Source organism: Bos grunniens, chromosome 6 (genome assembly GCF_055505025.1).
Source record: "Bos grunniens cultivar Pamir isolate PY7600 chromosome 6, Bosgru_T2T1.0, whole genome shotgun sequence".
NCBI classification, from domain to species: Eukaryota; Metazoa; Chordata; class Mammalia; order Artiodactyla; family Bovidae; genus Bos; species Bos grunniens.
In genome coordinates, this window is record NC_141170.1 from 12,117,284 (window position 1) to 12,137,894 (window position 20,611).

The 20,611-nt window shown below is 41.8% G+C and overlaps 1 protein-coding gene across 1 annotated transcript in view; it reads left to right on the forward strand.

The window, feature by feature from the left end:
• The window catches only part of CLNK (cytokine dependent hematopoietic cell linker), a 209,011-nt gene extending 188,661 nt beyond the window's left edge, over window positions 1-20,350 (forward strand). Inside the window, exons 17-19 of the mRNA XM_086407495.1 lie at window positions 1,781-1,858; window positions 6,613-6,768; window positions 17,239-20,350. Of these exons, the coding sequence (XP_086263621.1) occupies window positions 1,781-1,858; window positions 6,613-6,768; window positions 17,239-17,385 (381 nt within the window). The 3' untranslated portion in view covers window positions 17,386-20,350. The remainder of the gene's footprint in view (window positions 1-1,780; window positions 1,859-6,612; window positions 6,769-17,238) is intronic.
• Window positions 20,351-20,611: the final 261 nt, after the last annotated feature.

Consider the following 20,611-nt stretch of genomic DNA (forward strand, 5'->3'; position numbering starts at 1 on the left):
CTTTGCTGGAGGGGAGCAGGTCCTACCCCGCCCCTGGCAGTAGGGACTAGGTAAAGGGATTCATTCCAAAGGATGCCTCAAGTAAGAGGTGACTCTGCCCCCAAGCTTGATGGAAGACAATGGCAGAACCAGGGAGGAGGAGGAGTGAGGAGCCTAAACAGATTCCAGGCAGCAGGGCTAGCTCATGTCAAGCCCTGAAACCATGTGTGTCCAGACAAGAGCGAGCACAGCTGGCTCGCCAGGCCCCCGTCCTCAGATCTGGTGTGGGCAAGAAGTGAGGGGGTAGAGTTGGGGGGGAAGCTAGCCCATGCCTTTCCCAGTGATGCTCATGTGCTTGTTGAACCCATCATTGCAAGATCAGGTTTGTGCTGGGAGGACCAGGGATTTTGAAAACCAAAGATTTGATGTCAAAGCCCTAGTTCTTGCCACATGGAACAGAAGTTGACTTCCTGAGCCTCCACTGTCCTAACAACATCTGCCCTACAGGATTCTTGTGGCCACGGACTGGGATAAGAATGAGGGAGGGCCTTGGAGATGTTGGACTCATGGAAAGGGTTATTTAATATTATTATCCTTGGAACTCAGTAAAGGAATTGCAGATCCATGGCACATCTCCCTGACTGCCCTACCTTCTCTCTGATGTGGTGGATTTTATAATCAAAAGAAATAAATTTGTATAAATATGATACCATGGCACAGAGAGAAAGCCAGACAGACCAGGGTTCAAATCCCAGTCCTACCACAGGTGAGTTTAGGCAATTGACATAAAGATGCTCTCAGGACTTCCCTGGTAGTAGAGTGGTTGAGAGTTCACCTGCCAATGCAGGAGACATGGGTTTGATCCCTGGTCCGGGAGGATTCCACATGCCACAGGGCAGCTAAGTCCATGTGCCACAGCTACTGAAGCCAGCGTGCCCTAGAGCCTATGCTCTGCAATGAGAAGCCACCACAATGAGAAGCTTTCAAACTGCAACTAGAGTGTAGCCTCTGCACGCTGTAACTAGAGAAAGTCCATGCAGCAACAAAGACCCAGTGCAGCCAAAAATAAATAAATGAATGAATAAAAAAAAATTTTTAATAAAAATTTTAAAATTAATTTAAAAAAAGTTTTAAAGATGCTCTCAATCTACACCTATCTTTCCCTCCCCTGCTATTTTTATGGTGACTAGGGCCTCGTAGGGATCAAAAATAACATACACTCACCTCAATAAGCTTCAGCAGGTGCAGGTTCAGAAAGCATTGATGATAAAAGGTTTGTTATCCATTTCGAGTTTGGTGCCAAGACACCTTTCTCAGTAGATGGAGTAACGTTTCTGGTTACTTTCAATGACAGATCTGTTATGTCAATTTTACAATTCCTAAACTGCTGTTACTTTGTCTGTGTCCGTTTCAAGATCAAGGATAGGCAGTTTTTTACTGCATATTTGCTATAAATTCAACTGTGATCGGTCATTGATTTTTTTTACTGCATATTTGCTATAAATTCAACTGTGATCGGTCACTGATATGACTGTGTTCCATCACTCAGTCATATCCGACTGTCCTCTGTCCGTGGAATTTTCCAGACAATACTGGAGTGGGTTACCATTTCCTACTCTAGGGGCTCTTCCCAACCAGGGATAGAAACCACGTCGCTGGCATCTCCTGATTGGCAGGCAGGTTCTTTACCACTGAGCCACCTGGGAAGCCCCATGATTTGCACTAGTGGAACAAAAGTAAACTTTAATTAACAGTCCTTCCCGTTGACCCTAAAGCATTCACCGTCTCACCTGTACTGCAGGATGTCCAGCACAACGAATGGTACATTGGAGAATACAGTCGCCAGGCAGTGGAAGAGGCATTAATGAAGGAGAACAAGGTAATGGCTTCTCCAGGGCATGTTGGCATTGATTCTGTAGTCATCCTAGAGTTTTCTGCCCATAGGTCACGGGTTGTAATTTCTCACTGCTGGGGAGGTTGTCACTGAAAATGGGTTTTCAAATAGTTTTAGATTTGAGACTTGGTTGTAGCACTTATCAGCTGTGTGACTTTCTCAAGTTCCTAAACATCTGTAAATGCAGGTTTCTTTATTTGTTAAGTGAAAATAGTAAAATCAACCCTAAGGATCTATTTTGGAGACCAAATGTGGAGGCTAGGGTAGAAACGGAGGCTGCAATGGAAGATGCTTTCCTTCTGCTTTGTTCAAGATTCACGTCCTTCCTATAGGTCTGCCCAAGGTACAGTTGGCTTTTTACGTCTTACCTCTTTAAGAAATAGCAGGGATGATAAATGCTCAAATAGTCAGGATGTGATAGATCATGCTGTAGTAACAAACAGCCCCAAGATTTCAGTTGCTTGGCATAACAGAACTATATCTGTTTCTTGAGCTTCATGCTCAAGACAGGTTTGGGTGGGTAGACCCAGACTGCTAGGGGCTCCATCTAAGTGTATGCTCACACCAATCACACACTGGTTTTCAACACATTCTCTCAAACATAGCATGCTGCATCTCTGCTCACATTTCATTGGCCAGACTGAACCACATGACCAGACTCAACTTCAAAACAAGTGGAAATGTGTGGGGAAAAAAAACAAATGGTTCCAAAGCTACAGGTATTCAAAAAAAGAGAGGACTTGGGATAACTGTGATCAGATCAAATCACTACTATAACCATCATCACAAACAGAAAATAGTTGTTAAGCAACTAACTCTACTGTGTGCCGAGAACTAGAATAGATTGTTTAGAAGTGACAGGAAGGCTCTCAGGACCAATGGAATATTAATACTTATCCTCAGCTAACCAATACAACTGTCATTGTTGAGTGAGGAAATACAAAAATGAATGAGTTATTTAATTAGCAGATGGGTGAATAAATGACAGGTCACCAATAAATTTTAATAAAACTTAGCTCTCAGAATTGATATAATTAAATTATTAATACACATTATATATAATTATATAATATATTGCTATCAAATTACTAAGTATATATAAGTTGCTAGGGTAAACAGAATAATGCTCTTCCCACCACAATATATCCACTTTCTAATCCCTAATATCTGTGTCTCTGTCACCTTATATGGAAAAAAAAAATTGCAGATGGAATTAAGTTCGGAATCTTTAGATAGGGAAATTATTCTGGATTATCAGGGAAGGTTGACAATAATCACAAGGGTCCTCGTAAGCGGGAGACAGGAGGCTCAGAGTCAGCCCTAGACTGCCATAAGGCAAGCACTGGTAGCAGCTTCTAGAAGCTGGAAAAGGCAAGAAAATACATTCTCCCCCTAGAATCTCTAGAAGGAACACAGCCCTGCTGGCACCTTGATTTAAATCCAGTGAGTCCCATATCAGACTTCAATCCCCAGAACTGTAAGAGAATAAATTTGTGTGTTATTGAGTTCATTCAAATTTGTTATAGTAATAGTAGGAAATTAATACATCTGATAACAAAGTATCTTGAACATATTAGGAATTAGCAAAACTATCTCATTCTCTAGATAAGGAAACTGAGGCTAAGGTTTCAATTACAAGGTGGAGAAAGTGCCAGAACCTGTATTAAAGATCAGTGCTGTTTTCAAAAGATCCCAGCAGCCTCGGGGAGCCACTGTAGCTCTTTATTTTCTAGAAGGGACTACAAAGGACTCATAGGTAGCTGGGCGGTGCTTGCCTCAAGGACTCTCCCTTCCCTGTCCCCGAGGAATCCCACACACGGCTGACCTCTGCTGCGTCTAATGGTGCCATGGTCGTGCCAGCTCCAACCCTGTCTCTTCTTGGCTAATCAACTATGACACTCCCTGAGTCCCTTTCCCAAGGGAAAAATAGCTCTTAGAAGACCTATTTCCAGGAGCCCCTTGTGTGGATGGTGCTAGAAGGGCAATGTACATGCCATATAATGTCCTTCCCACTACATTTGGGCATTTTCAAGGCTCCCTTCCCTCCCTTTCTGTGTGCCTGTTTCCCAAAAAGCATTGAGAAAACAGAATCTCAGTTGAATGACTTCATATTTTCCTATTTGGTTTGTCTCAGTTTTGTCAAAACATGTTTCCCATTTATGTAAGATAATTTAATTCAAATTACAGGGTTGCCCAAATTCACTGTGACAAACTCATTGCAGAGTGTTAAATGATAAACCCCCAAACCAGACACATGTCTTGGCCTTCTCACTTTCTAATCTTTGGCAATGTTCTGTGCTTGAGTCTTAAGGCTTTAATTATGGCTGAATATTTTTGGCAGAACAGGTTCCAGAAAATTCCTTAAATTCACTTTATGCACTTGGAGATTGGTGTATTTATAGCAAGAATGTGGCCTTGGCTTTTTGGTATTCCGCTGATTAGCTGTGATGTGTCAGGGGATCCACTTAGATAATTAGAACCTAATTCCCTTACCTGTAAAATGGGGATAAAATACCTCCTCAAACCTTATATAAGGATCAAATAAAATGTGTATAAAGTGCTTGGCATCTTGAGAGCAGTTTTCAGTAAACCTTAGCTGCCAGCATCATCATGACATCACTATAGTTTTATAGTATTATTTATAAATTTAATATATTTATAGTGTTATTGTAGAGTATTATAATCATTATTATATATGCATGTATATAATATATATAAACATATAGAAATGAAATATAGTCAATAGAGGAGATAATTACAAATATAAATTATCATATACAATACCTATCACATAAAGAATGCATAGTACTATACATACTTAACTAGATCTACTCTACATATTTATAACTACATATCCAAGAATCAATGAAATTACAGTTAAAGATTTTTCAGTATTTTTCCTCATATAACTGACATGATGTAACCACAGAACTAAGCCTTATATGTGTACCTGTTCAGGAAGATTGCTCCATTTCTTAGCCTTTTATGACCAGATCTTCATCCTGAGCTACTCCCCAGGGTGTGCCTGATTATTTGATATTATATTTATAGCTTGTCTAGTTACAGCCTTCAGACCATTTCACATTGTTGGCTTTCTTTTGGAAACCTCTGCTGTCCCCCCTTGGCTTCTGTGACACTGAAGCTTCTGAGTTTCACTCCATCTCTGAGACATCAACTTGGAACGTTTTTTGTCTCCTCTTCTTTGCCCTGCACTTCCTGTCACCTCATCCCATGCTCTATTTTCTATTTCTCCTTCATAAAGTCTTTCCACTCACTTCGACATCAGTGACTGAAGCCACTCCCCATGAGGAGGATCAACGTCAATGCTCAAATCCTCTCCTACTCAAAGCCTGCAGTGTTCCTACTGTCTCTAGAATAATACCCTGAACATTAACAGAACAGGAAACACATGAACCCTGGCAGATGGCGGAAAGCAGCCCCAGAGCGGGGAGGAAAGGGAAGTCAGAGGGGGTGGCTTGTGCAAATGCTAAGAACCTGAAAGCAAGATGGTGCCCCTGGGAAATGGTAGCTTGACCAGCACCATCATCCCAGGGCTGGAGGCTGCAGGAGTGACCAAGATAAAACTGCAGGAGAGTCTGGTACCTTGGTCCATGAACATCATTTTATAGTTGTAGGCATGGCACTGAGGACAGCGGGGGATATTGGAAGATTTGGAAGAGGAGGGTGTTGTGATCTGAATGGTGCACTTTTCACAAAATAACAAGAACCCCTAGACATGTTGCTGTTCGGTCACTCAGCCGTGTCTCTTTGTGACACCACAGACTGCAGCACTCCAGGCTTTCTTGTCCTTCATTATCTCCTGGAGTTTGCTCAAACTCATGTCCATCAAGTCAATGATGCCATCCAACCCTCTCCTCCTCTGTCGCCCCCTTCTCCTCCTGCCCTCAATCTTTACCAGCATCAGGGTCTTTTCCAATGAGTTAGCAGTTTGCATCAGGTGGCCAAAGTATTGCGGCTTCAGCTTCAGCATCAGTCCTTCCAATGAATATCCAGGGTTGATTTCCTTTAGGATTGTAACCCTCAGTAAACACCTACTGAATTAAATTGAACTAGATGTCCATCAGCAGATGAATGGATAAGAAAGCTGTGGTACATATACACAATGGAGTATTACTCAGCCATTAAAAAGAATACATTTGAATCAGTTCTAATGAGGTGGATGAAACTGGAGCCTATTATACAGAGTGAAGTAAGCCAGAAGGAAAAACACCAATACAGTATACTAACGCATATATATGGAATTTAGAAAGATGATAACAATAACCCTGTGTACGAGACAGCAAAAGTGACGCTGATGTATGGAACAGTCTTATGGAATCTGTGGGAGAGGGAGAGGGTGGGAAGATTTGGGAGAATGGCATTGAAACATGTAAAATATCATGTATGAAACGAGATGCCAGTCCAGGTTCAATGCACAATACTGGATGCTTGGGGCTAGTGCACTGGGATGACCCAGAGGGAGGGTTCAGGATGGGGAGCACATGTATACCTGTGATGGATTCATTTTGATATTTGGCAAAACTAATACAATTATGTAAAGTTTAAAAATAAAATAAAATTAAAAAAAAAATAAAAGAACTGGCTTGCCAAAAACTAAAGCTTCTTGGGGATCTCAGGCACACAGGCTTCACTGCTGTGCCTGTTGGGAGGGTGGATCCTGGTTATGAAGATCATTGTGGAAGGGGCTGGAAGGATCATTGTTCTTCCTTTTGCTTCAGGATGGCACCTTCTTGGTCCGAGATTGCTCTGCAAAATCCAGGGCGGAGCCCTATGTGTTGGTGGTGTTTTATAGGAACAAAGTCTACAATGTGAAAATCCGCTTCTTGGAGAGGAATCAGCAGTTTGCCCTGGGGACGGGGCTCAGAGGAGATGAGGTGGGTATAACCCAATGGCTTCCCTTTTGCAACCAAAGGACAGCAATAAGGGGAGCTTTGAAGGAGTTCACAGGGATTCTCTAGTGGATCAGGCTGGAAAGAATCTGCCTTCAACGTGGGAGACCCAGGTTCGATCCCTGGAGAAGGAAATGGCAACCCACTCCAGTATTCTTGCCTGGAAAATCCTATGGATGGAGGAGCCTGGTGGGCTGCAGTCCATAGGGTCGCAAAGATTTGGACACAACTGAGCGACTTCACTTTGGAGATGCTGGCTGAGCCACTCCCAAATCCCCATGACTGCAGATCAGAGAAGAGCCACCCTGGAGGTACAGAATGTAATCTAATCCTTCCAGCCCCTTCCACAAGCATCCTCGTCCGTGTCTTAGCTCACAGGACCTGCAGCCAATCCTGACCTTTCCATGCACCCTCTCTCCTGCTTGGCCCGTTAAAGAAAACTCATTCTGTAACACACATCTCCATCCTGCCTGCCAGGAAGCCTTGCCTGAGACCCATGTTAATGCCACACTCCTTTCCCCCGCCAGCGCTGAATTTTACTGCAGCCATTTCTGGTGACATCAGCAGTACTGGCATTAGGAATGGGTAGGTGTGTGTCCCCACATTGATCGTGGGCTCAGTCACTGCATCCAGTGCTATGCTGAGCGTGACCAACCTCAGTACACGTCTGCTGAGAGGCAGCTTGGTGCAAGAATGACTCGATTAAAGCATTCATTAATAACTGAATAAATAGATCAGAGAGAAAAGGGAAAGGAGATTGATTTCTGCTGTGTTTATGCTAGGCCTGGTCTGTCTGCATTATCTTATTTTAACCCTCAACAGCTCTTTGATAGAACAGTGGTTCCTATCTTAGATGTAGGGAAACTGAAGCTTAGAAAATTAAGTCAAGGTCTAGAGATGCACAGGTGGTGAGAGGGCAAAGAGAAGTTGTTCTTTCAACTCTTCCAGAAGGAAGGTAGGAAGGAGGGAGGGAGGGAGGAAAGAGAAGGCGAGATAGGGTTCAAATTCTATCACCATTTACTATGTGTGTGAATTCAGGCCAGTCACTTCACTTCTCTGGGCTTTCAGTTCAGTTCAGTCGCTCAGTCTTGTCCGACTCTTTGTGAGCCCATGAACCGCAGCACGCCAGGCCTCTGTCTATCACCAACTCCCGGAGTCCACTCAAACTCATGTCCATTGAGTCGGTGATGCCATCCAACCATCTCATCCTCTGTCATCCCCTTCTCCTCCTGCCCTCAGTCTTTTCCAGCATCAGGGTCTTTTCCCATGAGTCAGCTCTTCGCATCATGTGGCCAAAGTATTGGAGTTTCAGCTTCAATATCAGTCCTTCCAATGAACACTCAGGACTGATCTCTTTTAGGATGGACTGGTTGCATCTCCTTGCAGTCCAAGGGATTCTCAAGAGTCTTCTCCAAAACCACAATTCAAAAGCATCAATTCTTCAGCACTCAGCTTTCTTCACAGTCCAACTCACATCCATTCATGACCACTGGAAAAACCATAGCTTTGACTAGATGGACCTTTGTTGACAAAGTAATGTCTCTACTTTTTAATATGCTGTCTAGGTTGGTCATAACTTTCCTTCCAAGGAGTAAGCGTCTTTTAATTTCATGGCTGCAATCACCATCTGCAGTGATTTTGGAGCCCAAAAAAATTAAGTCAGCTACTATTTCCACTGTTTCTCTGGGCTTTAGGTTCTTCAAATGTAAATGTTCTTTGCAAGTCTGGACTTCTGTAATTCAGTGATTCTCATGTGCCCCCTCTGTTTATCTGCCGGTGTATGTTATGGCCTAAATTGTAGCCCCCTCCCAAATTCCTATGTGAAAATTCTAGCCCCCAGCACCTCAGAATATGACTGTATTTGCAGACAGGGTCTTTTTGTTTGTTTTTGTTTTATTTATTTTGGCTGCATCAGGTCTTAGTTGAGGCCTGTGGGATCTTTCGTTGCAGCACATGGACTCTAGTTGGGGCACATGGGCTCCAGCACATGCAGACTCAGGAGTTGTGGTCATCGGGCACAGCTGCCCCATGGCATGTGGGGTCTTAGTATCCTGTATGCATGCGTGCTAAGTCGCTTCTTATCCCCTGACCAGGGATCAAACCCACGTCCCCTGCATTGCAAGGAGGTTTCTTAACCACTGGACCACCAAGGAAGTCCCCTAGAGATGAGGTCTTTAAAGAGGTGACTAAGATAAAGCGAGGTCCTTAGAGTGGCCTTTGACCCCATGGGCCTGGTGTCCTCATGAGAAGAGGAGATTAGGATATAGACACACACAGATATGCGGTCACAGAGAGAAAGGGGACATTTTCAAGCCAAGGAGAGAGGCCTTAGAAGGAACCAACCCTGCCAACATCTTGATCTTGGAATTCTGACCTCCAGGTCTGTGAGAAAATTAATTTCCATCATTTAAGTTCCCTACCACCCTAGTGGGTGGTACTTTGTTGTGGAGGCCCAAGAAAACTGGCACACTAGGAAACCAGAACTGTCACACAGACACCTATTGTTCTTCAATAGATACCAAAACGACTGTTGCCAAGGCTGCCAAAATGCTTCAGGAAGGCACGAGTGTGGACATCCCAGCTTAAACCCAGTGCCTGACCCAGAGTCCTTTTCTGAGAATCACACGTGGCTGGAGAGGGTAGTCAGCACTGGCCAGGCCACCGTGGGGTCAGTTCACCAGACTCTGCTCCAGCCTGGGAAAGTTTCGGCATAAAGGAGAACATGAGTGAATAAATAAATTAATACATAAATAAATCTTCCAAATATTGCCAAGTAAGAAAGGGATCAAAAGGTTACACTGCCAACATTCAATAGATCATGGAGAAAGCAAAGGAGTTCCAGAAAAACATCTGCTTCATTGACTACGTGAAAGCTTTTGACTGTGTAGCTCACAATGAACTGAGGAAAATTCATGGGTATACCAGAGCACCTTACCTGTCTCCTGAGAAATCTGTATGAAGGTCAAGAAGCAACACTTAGAACCAGATATGAAACAACTGACTGCTTCAAAGTTGGGAAAGGAGTATGACAAGGCTTTATATTGTCACCCTGGTTGTTTAACTTATATGCAAGTACATCATGAGAAACGCTGGGCTGGATGAAGCACAAGCTGGAATCAAGATTGCCAGGAGAAATATCAACAACCTCAGATTTGCAGATGACACCACTTTAATGGCAGAAAGTGAAGAGGAACTAAAGAGCCTCTTGATGAGGGTAAAAGAGGAGAGTGAAAAAGCTGGCTTGAAACTCAACATTGAAAAGACTAAGATCATGGTATTTGGCTCTATCACTTCATGGCAAATAGAAGGGGAAAAAGTGGCAAGAGTAACAGATTTTATTTTCTCAGGCTCCAAAATCCCTGCAGACGGCCACTGCAGCCATGACATTAAAAGATGCTTGTTCCTTAGAAGGAAAGTTATGACAAATCTAGACAGCATAATAAATAGAGGGACATCACTTTGCTGACAAAAGTCTGTACACTCAAAGCTATGGTTTTTCCAGTAGTCATGTACAGATGTGAGAGCTGGATCATAAAGGCTGAGTGCCAGAGAATTGATGCTTTTAAACTGTGCTGCTGGAGAAGACTCTTGAGAGTTTCTCAGACTACTACTCAGTACTACTACTACTACTACTACTGGAGATCAAACCAGTCAATCCTAAAGGAAACCAACCCTGAATATTCATTGGAAGGACTGAGGCTAAAGCTGAAGCTCCAATACTTTGACCAGCTGATTCACTGCAAAAACAAAAAACAAAAAACCCTGATGCTGGGAAAGACTGAAGGCAAAAGGAGAAGGGGTGGCAGAGGATGAGATGGTTAGATGGCATCATTGACTCAATGAACTTGAATTTGAGCAAACTCCTGGAGATAGTGGAAGACAGAGGAAACTGGCATGCTGCATTCCATGGGGTCCCAGAGTCGGACATGACTTAGCGACTGAACAACAAAAACAAAGGGTTACAGCAAAACTACAAAGAGGAGTTGCAACTATTTCCTTTTGTGATGAGGATTAGTGAGTTAATGAATGTCAAATACTAAGAACACTACCTGTGACATGTCAATAAATGTTAGTCATTATTATTTTGTTATTATTCTGACTGGGTCATGGTGATAACTAGGACATAGTTCCCCTTAGGTCCAGACAGTGCATGCCTGCTTAGTCAAGTCTGACTCTTTGTGACCTTAGGGACTGTATAGCCCACTAGGCTCCTCTGTCCATGGAGTTTCCCAGGCAGGAATACTGGAGTGAGTTTTCATTTCCTACTCCAGAGCATCTTCTTGAGCCAGGGATTGAACCCACGTCTCTTGTGTCTCCTGTACTGGCAGGCAGACACAAGATTCTACACCACTGTACCATCTGGGAAGCCTCTGGGTCCAGATACCTATGGTTAATGGGATTTCCCAGCTCAATTTCCCTTTATTCTTCTGTGTCTTCTGCCAGCTCACAGAATTTCTCATTTACAAAAAAAAAAAAAAAAAGGCTTATCTGACTCCGACTTTAAGTGCTTGGGATTCCTTTTCCTCAGAGAATACAAGAAATGGAAATCATGTTCCCTGAAATGTGCTGGGCTCTCTCTAAGCTGCTGTTTTCATTTGCTCTCGCCTTTGAAAACACTCTGGAAAGGATGCGTTATTGAACCCCTTTTACCAGTGAGGAAACCAAGCTGTAAAGAGGTTACAGCTTTTTTCAAGCTATACTTTGGTCTGCCTGTGAAAGAGGAAACAATGACCCTACGATAACTTCCCCATAGTGTTGAATCAGGTTGCCAGCCAGTTCACTGCCGGCCTCAGCAGGTGAACAGTTGTCATCCTGACCACCCTTGGATTAGACCATCAGCTTTCAGATGAACAGCTCTAATTATCAGTACCAAGGACCCCTTAAGAATTCAAATGCGTTGGGTTGGCCAAAAAGTTCGTTCAGGTTTTTCTATCCCATCTATGGAAAAACCCAAATGAAATTTATGGCCAAGCCAGTATAACTGACTCATTTTTCTGTACACCTGAAACATTGTAAATCAACTATACTTCAGTAAAAAATAATTAAATAAAATCAGCATAATATATCATTTTCCTAGATTTTTACAATATTTATAGTACTTTTAGGCCTAGAATCTTATATTTTGAGATGTTTCCCTCAATTTATATAAATTTTCATTTGTATAACCTAAAAAAAATGCAAATGCTTAAGAGGACTCTTTTTGGTTTATTATGGAATTTTCTCCTCTCATGCATCTCCCATGCAAGAGTCTCCTTTTCATGTCTATTTCACACTTACATCATTTATTATGCACAGACACTATACTGTGCAGTTAACAATTATTAATTAACTTGATCGATTTGATCCTCATAGCAACCCTTAAGGTAGGTGCTATCAATATCACCATCTAACCGACAGGGAAACTGAGGCCCAGAAGCGTGAAGTCACTGGCCCACAGACATGTGCGTGCATTCGTACTAAATCGCACAGTCACTGTCCCACTATTTTCAACCCCATGGACTGTAGCCCTTTAGGCTCCTCTGTCCATGGGATTTTCCAGGCAAGAATATTGGAGTGTTTTGCCATTTCCTTCTCTGGGGATCTTCCCCACCCAGGGATCAAATCCACATCTCCTGCATTTGGCAGGCAGATTCTTTACCACTGAACCACCTGGGAACCAGGACGCACAGACACAGCTGGGGTTCAATATAATCTGCAAAAATATTGCCTTTCTCACATAGCCTCAGACAGCATCATAACAAATGCAAATGATCCCCAACCCATTTGAAAATAACCTAGAACTTCAGTTGAAAATTAGTTAACACCTACCTGGAGCTTAGTGTGAGCCAGATGCTGGGTGAAGAATCACAATTTACAGGTGGTTCTTCCTGCCTCTCTTCTGAATGAGCTATGCCCTGGTGTAGAGGGGGATGACCTAGATTGCTCTCAGTTCCACCACATTTTTCATCGTTCTGTTGAGCCCTTTGCCTTTAGGAGGAGGAATCTCCCATTGCTAAGAAAAGATGAAAGAATTTCCTGCAGCCAGGCTTTGCTCAATGAAAATCAGCTACTAGCTATTTTATCTGGTGCTTGAATAAAGTAGCATCTTAGCTGACTCTGCAGGAGAACCGTAATGAGGCACAGGGTTTTCAAGGATCATTTTGATTTCCTGTGGCTTGCTGGCTGTTTTGCAAACTGTAGAATTTGACTGTGCATACAGTGCAGGGTCACCTCTAACATGGGAGCTATTTTGAGAGTAAGATGAGATGATGTAAACAGGGTTCTAGACACATAGAGGGAGGCAGGTGGTTAGTAAGTACCACTTCTGCCTTCAATGATTCCCTAAAGTCCTTTCACTGGATCTGTGTGCCCTGGGTTTAAATGAAAAGCTCACAAAGGGCCATAACAGTTGCAGCAGCCTGGTCTGGTCCCCTGGGAAGGCACAGCTTGTCGACACCTGTCACAAGCACAGAAGGTAAGCAAATCCACATAGGCCTGCAAAGAATGAGCCTAGAAAGGTCCAAGTTGCAGCATATTATAAAGTTGGGTAATTCTGTTAGCCATGTGACCAGAAATTCATGTCTGAATTTAGATTTAGGGAGCATCTGGAGCTTCCTGTGGCTGCTGTAACAAAAGTCCACAAAATTGGTAGCATAAAACAACAAATATGTATTCTTTCAAAGCTCCAAAGTCTACAATTCTGCAACCAAGGTATTGGCAGGTTATGCTTCTTCTGGAGGCTCTAGGGGAAGATCCTTTCTGCCTCTTCCAGCTTTTGGCGGTTGTCAGCATACCTTGGCTTCCTTGGCTGGTGGCCACATCACTCTGATCACTGCCTCTGACGTCACATTGCCTCCTCATCTTCTCCAAGTGACTCTTCCTCTGTTTCTATCTTATGGGAATACGTGTGATCGCTTTTAGGGATAGCCTAGGTTGAACTCCTCTCTTGAGGTCTTCCTCTCAGGACTTCCCTGGTGGTCCAGTGGTTAAACATCCTCCTGCCAATGCAGGGGACATGGGTTCAATCCCTGGTCTGGGAAGATTCTACATGCCAAGGGGAAACCAAACTCAAGAGTTACAACTATTAAAGCCCACACCCCCAGACCCCATGCTCCACAACAAAGGAAGTCACTGCAAAGAGAAGCCAGCACAGGGTAACTAGAGAGCAGTCCCACTCACCACAACTCGAGAAAGGCTGTGTGCAGCAATACAGACCTAGGAAAGCCAAAAATAATTAATTTTTGTTAAAGACCTTCCTCTCAAGATCCTTAACATAGTCCCAACTTTTGTCATGCTAAGTAATACTCTTTTGCTTAGAAACATTCACAGATTCCAGGAACTAGGACACAGGATATCTCACGGAGGCCACTTTTCAGCCCACATCTCTCATTTGTTCAGTATTGGGCCACGCCTTATTTTATGCCTGTGTTATGCTAGATCTGATGCTTCACTCTGGGGACAGAGAGCAGAGGAAGACGGGTCTCTGCCATCCAGGGGAATACTCTGTTAATCTGTACCCATCAATGCCTGTGCCTAAGCAGGGCTAAGATTTGAAATATTTAGCAGCTGATAGAACACTGGCCCTGGACCCACCAGTGAGCTACCTTCTTGTTAATAACCTTCAGAGCTCTACTTGCTGCCAAGTTTTAGAACTCACATCTGTCGACATTGCTGTGGAGTCTAGTAAAAAGAAGTGATCTCAAACGCTTGTAATAAATTGCTGAAAATTATGATAAACGTTTACTTGATAAAGTTTAAAGACTAAGAAACAGAGATAATTAATCAATGAGTTGATTTTTTCACTTCTCATGTCTGTTTCTCTTTGTTCTCTCTTTGCATCTCTCTCTCTCTTCCTCTTTTTCTCTTTTCTTCTATTATTCCCATGTGTGGATCCAAACAGAATGGTTAACCTTTCTGGCAGAGAAACATTGCCTATGGTTGGTATTTAGGGCAATTGCCAAATGTTTAAACAAATTTTAATATCTAATATTAGGATGGTATTTACCGTCCTCCTGAAAAAGGGAATTTAATATAAAAGTTTTAAGAGCTTAATTATAATCTTTCTAAAAATTATCTTTAGAGTAATATGTCAGTTATTGGCCTATCTCTGGAAGTCAGTAGTAAGAGATGACAGAATAACTTACTACGTCTGCCCAGCTTGCTTCCTTCTACTTGTTAAAACTACAATTTCATAGCAAATATCATCCATGGAGTGGATTATAAATAATTAGTATTGAATTCATTATATTGGGACTATCCTAGAGAAAATAGGAGTGAGACTACAAAGCAGGCATTTTTCCCTCTAAAGATTAATTCCAGAGGAAAAAGAGCCAAAATAGGGGAATAGATTATCTCTGTAAATACATATAAGAAATAAGAATGTATTCATGCCAAGATATTCTTATAATATGGAACCAAAATACTAGACATCTATACCAATCCCCAACAGAATTTGAATGTAAGTAATGGCTTTGTAATGTTGACAAAAATTCAAGTCTGGAGATTATTTCCACAGCACTTTATCCCTACATGAAAAGATCTATTTGGAGAGGGAATTTTTTTTCCATCCGCCCCCACCTGAATGCAATGCATGAGTCTCCATGAGGACAGAGACCTTGACAATCTCATTCCCTCTTGAATGTCCCTCAGGCCTGCAAACATTCCTGTGCTGGGCAGAGGGAGGATGTGCAAAACTAGAGAAAATCAAAAGTGTTAGTCGCTTAGCCATTCCTTTTTTCAGAGGATCTTCCCAACACAGGGATCGAAACTGGGTCTCCTACATTGCAGGCAGATCCTTTACCGTCTGAGCCACCAGGGAAGCCCAAGAGAATCAAAGTCGTCCCCAACACAGGTCCCTCCTTCATGCTGCACCATCTGGACTCAGCTCTGTTGGAACACTGGGTTCACAGGCCATAGGTAAAGTTGCATCAAGGAAGAAACTCATACACATCCAGAAAAACCAGTTTGCATTCCTGGTCCTGCCCCCAGCTGTGTGACCTCTGAGGAAGTTGCTTCCCACTCTGAGCTAGTTTCCTTGGCTCTTCAGGCAAGGTCCATTCCTGCCCTGCTCACTTCACAAAAAGTTACAGAAGGCAGGAATTCCTGTCTGTGTTCACATGTGCTCAACACCTGTCTTTGCACACAGGTCTTCCTCTGCTCTCAGTATCTTTAAATCCACCTTGTCCACTTAACTCACCCACACTGTATAGCCCATCTCAAGTCTGTATCTTCCACAAAGCACTTCCTGATTCCTCTATATTTGAAACCACCTTCCCTTCCATTAAGTCACCCCATCACTTTATCTGTACATCTCTAGAAACATAAAAGTGTAACATTCTGCTATTACCTGTTTATTGCATAAGAAATCCAGGTAAGAACACTAAATTGGCCAAGAACTACCAGGCCAAGCCCTGTGGTCATCAGTATTCTTCCTGATTAGTCTAGAATGCATCAGAACAAGAGGGGTGTACAGGAGAGAGGCTTCACTGCAGATGTTCCCATCAATTTACAAAGTGAAGTCAAGACGTGATCATCCACATTTTAATTTGTCACAGTTGGGGGACAGGTAAGGGAGGCACCAGGGAGTCTTCATGGCTGACTGCAGTGTAATTAACCCATTTGAACTGCTTATCATAGGAACACAACGCCAGAGTGGAAACTGACCAGTGTGACCTGATTCTGGTGAACAGTCCATGGGTGGGAAGCTTCGAGAACTGTGGAGGGCTCACTTCTGGTCACCCTCCTTACCTTAATCTTACCATTTATCATTCAAGAGCTTCTTTGCCACATCCTTTAAAAAAAAAAAATCAACTTTCTCCAGGGGGAAAATGTGAGAGGGGAGGGATGAACTGGAAGACTGGAGTTAACACATACACACTACTATATATAAAATACATAACTAATAAGGATGCACTGCAGAGCACAGGGAACTCTACTCAATCCTCCATAATGACCTATATGGGGAAAGAATCTAAAAGAATGGATATACGTGTATGTATAACTGATTCACTTTGATGTATACCTGAGGCTTATACAGCATTGTAAATCAACTGTTTGTTGCTATCATTGTTATTATTCAGTCGCTCAGTCATGTCCAACTCTGCAACCCCATGGACTATAGCATGCCAGTCTCCTCTGTCCTCCCCTATCTCCTGGAGTTTGCTCAGATTCACGTCCATTGAGTCAGAGATGCTATCTAACCACTGTACCCTCTGTTGCCCCAATCTGCTTTTGCTTTCAATCTTTCCCAGCATTAAGATCTTTATCTCCTATACTCCAATCAACTATATTCTAAGTCAACTATACTCCAATAATTTTTTTAAATCACTTCCTGATATACCTTTACAATCTAAAAAAAAAAAAAAAAGTCAAATGAGTTACCCTCTTTCCTAAGTAAAATGAAGCATCTTAGGCTGTACTTTAACCTACACACACAAAGGTCCTAAATTTTCACTAACTTTCTCTTCTGTGTTTCAGAAGTTTGACTCGGTGGAAGCCATCATTGAACACTACAAGTATTTTCCTATTATACTTATTGACGGGAAAGATAAAACTGGGACCCACAGGGAGCAGTGTTACCTAACTCAGGCCCTCCCTGTCAACAGACACTTCTCACCTAAGTAGCCTGCTCATTGTTTCATCTTCAGATCAGTGGATCCAGTGCTTCTGTCATTTTTTCCTTTGTTTCAAAAAAGATTATTTTCTGTGACTTCAAGGGATTTCTTCTTTCATTTTGTAGAAAAAAAAAAAACAACATTCTATCATGGAAACTGGAAAATCAACATGGTTTTGAAAGCTCACATCACAGAAGAAACATGTATAAGATGGATGCAAAAAAAAAAAAAAAAAAACTGGTTTTAAAAAAATATCTTCCAAAGAAAAGAACTACAAACGTCATTATGCTCATGTTACAGATAAGCAACCAAGGTTAGAAGAAGCTATCGCTTCAGGGTTTGCAACTGGCACTTGACAAGTCTGGGTGAGAGTCCCCAAATCTATGATCCTTCTAGTACCTGGTGCTGTCCTCTTGATTTCAAAACTGTTTGGACTTGTGAATTCAGAATGTCTTTATGACTCCTTATGTTAAAGATGTAGGTGAATGTTAGCTCTCCTTTATTTGTAATTCTAGAAATTATAGGGAAGGATGTGGTATGAAAAAACAGATCACTTGTGAATACCACTTGAAGGACAGAAATCAGAAATGTTTTTAGTATGGTGTGAAATGGCTTTCCGCACAGCTCAACAGGTAAAGAATCCTCCTGCAGTGCAGGAGACACAGGACACATGGGTTCGATCCCTGGGTCAGGAAGATCCCCTGGAGGAGGAAATTGGCAACCCACTCCAGTATTCTTGCCTGGAGAATTCCATGGACAGAGCAAGTCTGTGGGGTCGCGAAGAGTCAGACACAGCTGAGTGACTGATGCATACAGGTATGAAATGACCACAGTACCATTACCAGTCTACTCTGTTTAGAGTAGCTTTAAGCCCAATGGAATTAACAAATTCACAGTAAGGGAGTAAGGGAAAGGTTGAAGGAAAGTAGAATTTTTATAATTTGGATTGTGGACTTCCATTCAAAGGGAAAGAACTGTTCTCAAATTAGTGCCAGTGTCTTACAGGAACTTTGTACATAGCATGATATAGTTCCCCTCTCAATACTAAAAGGATTACATTTCATTCCTGTTTCATAACACAGATGAAGAAATAGGCTCAAAGACATCATTGATGTTACTCAATATAAGAGATCCCAGATTTTTATTATCGTTTTGCCTAGTTTCATCCAAACATATCTCCCCAGGTACACTCTCTGCCCTAGGCAATTTTATAATCAGGTTGAAAATTTTAAAAGAGACAGGAACACTTTGAAAATGCAGATTTACTCATGTTAAAATATATAAATAAACTCTTGTAGCAGCATAAAGTTTATTAAAAAAAAAGAAAGAGTGCTGATTGAAATTAATAGAACACCATGAACTTCAAAAGTTTTCAAAACCTACATGTGAAATACATGGAATATTTATGTAACTGTAGTTTAGTTTTAAAGCAGAAGTAAAGCCAGAAAGAATGAGAAGGTAAGAGATATCAAAGGAAACAATGCAAGTGACATTTCCTGGGGAGCAAGGAAACAGACTCTGCAGAGAGGACACAGGCTTGGGGGCAGAAAGAATCTTACACTCACCCTGAAAAGCTATTGAAAGATTCCAGATAACTGATTCACTTCTTACTGGGGCCCATGCCATTCCATGCTGTGTTCTCAAAAAATGTTTTGGAGTCTCCTCAAGCGTTGTTATTAAAGTCCAAGAACATCAAGTGGTGATTGCTATTGTATAGGCTTATGTTTTTAAAAATCCTTTATTATTTCTTATTCATAAATGTATGTGATGAAGCTAAAAGAAAAAAGAAGAACCATCTTAAAATGCTCACAATGGCTTATACATATGAAAATTTCTGGAAAGAAATAGCTTTCTTAGTAGTGACAGAAGTTGCTTCAAAGAAGTGGGATTAGGGGACCATGCTAGTTGAGTCTTCCAGAACTCAGATGCCAAGATAGAAGTTAGATGTGCAAACATTTGTTGGAGATAATGACTAAGAGAGATTGAAAGGAGGAGGAACAGGAGTTGGTAGGAGAGACTTCAGGCTATGATGGAGGTCTGATACCTGTGAGAGGATGAGGGAAGAAGAGAGGAATGGCAAGAAAAGGCATCAGATTGAAATGCAGCTCTGGGAGGGGCTTGGTCAGCTCATTGGCAAGATCAGAGCAGACTGCCCACAGAGGACAGAGCCCGTGTTGTGCAGAAATGGCCATGTCTTAGTCAACACCATGCTAAGCCATGGCCAGAGGCTACCCAGGAAAACACGACCTTCACATGCTCTGGGAGACCCAGAAGGTGCTATCACTAGAGGCCAACAAATAACTTTTGATCAGCAAGTTCTTTTAAGAGCAATTCAAGGGGCTCACCTCCATGCCTGCCACAGTGACATTCTGATTTTCAGTGTTGATTGTAATAAGGACATTTTGCTTGTAGTAGATGACTAGAGAATAAGAATATATAAATGTCAAAGGTACTTTATTCTTACAACAGTTTGTAAAGAAGGCAAGGGCAGGTATTCTTATCCATTTTATAATTAAGGAAACTATGTCTCCTTGGCCAAAATCTTAGAATGACCTACTTGTGGCTAGAACCAAGGTCTTCATACACAATTTTCCTATTCAGTGTCTAGATATTTGTTGGATCTGCAATTGAAAGGTCAATGATTTGGGCTTGGCATGCCCAAATTTCAAAGAGTTTTAATCCCTTTTCAACCATTTTTTCAGTTGTCAAGTGTCACTTGAAACCCAGCTTCAATACAGTAGTGGAATTTTAGCTTTATCTGATCATAGCATCTATTCAAGATATTTCTTTTTGAGTAAATAATTTCCATTCTGGATCAATTTATATCTTCCTCATATTTAATAATATCTTGTTAAAAGCAGTTGTTTGTGTATTTATGTATATTTGTTACTAGGCTTTCTTGTAGATATTGGAATAATAGCAGTGAATTAAGTGGGAGAAACGGACAATAAATAAGTATATGATGAATAAGACAACCTTAAGTTAGTTCCCCATTTCTTTGATGTGTTTTCTTGACACTTTTCACTAACTGCTTGTGAGTGAGGCCAATATTAGATATTTTGATGAAACTCATTGAATTGGATTTAAAAAGTATTGAACCAGAAAATTTTAACATTTCCCAAAGAAAACTGCCCCTCTTGATATGTGTGTATAACCTTGTAACCATGTCATAGGTTAACTCTTCTGCTCAAATTACTATAGAGGAATGAAATTTTAACCCACTGTCAAATTTAGCT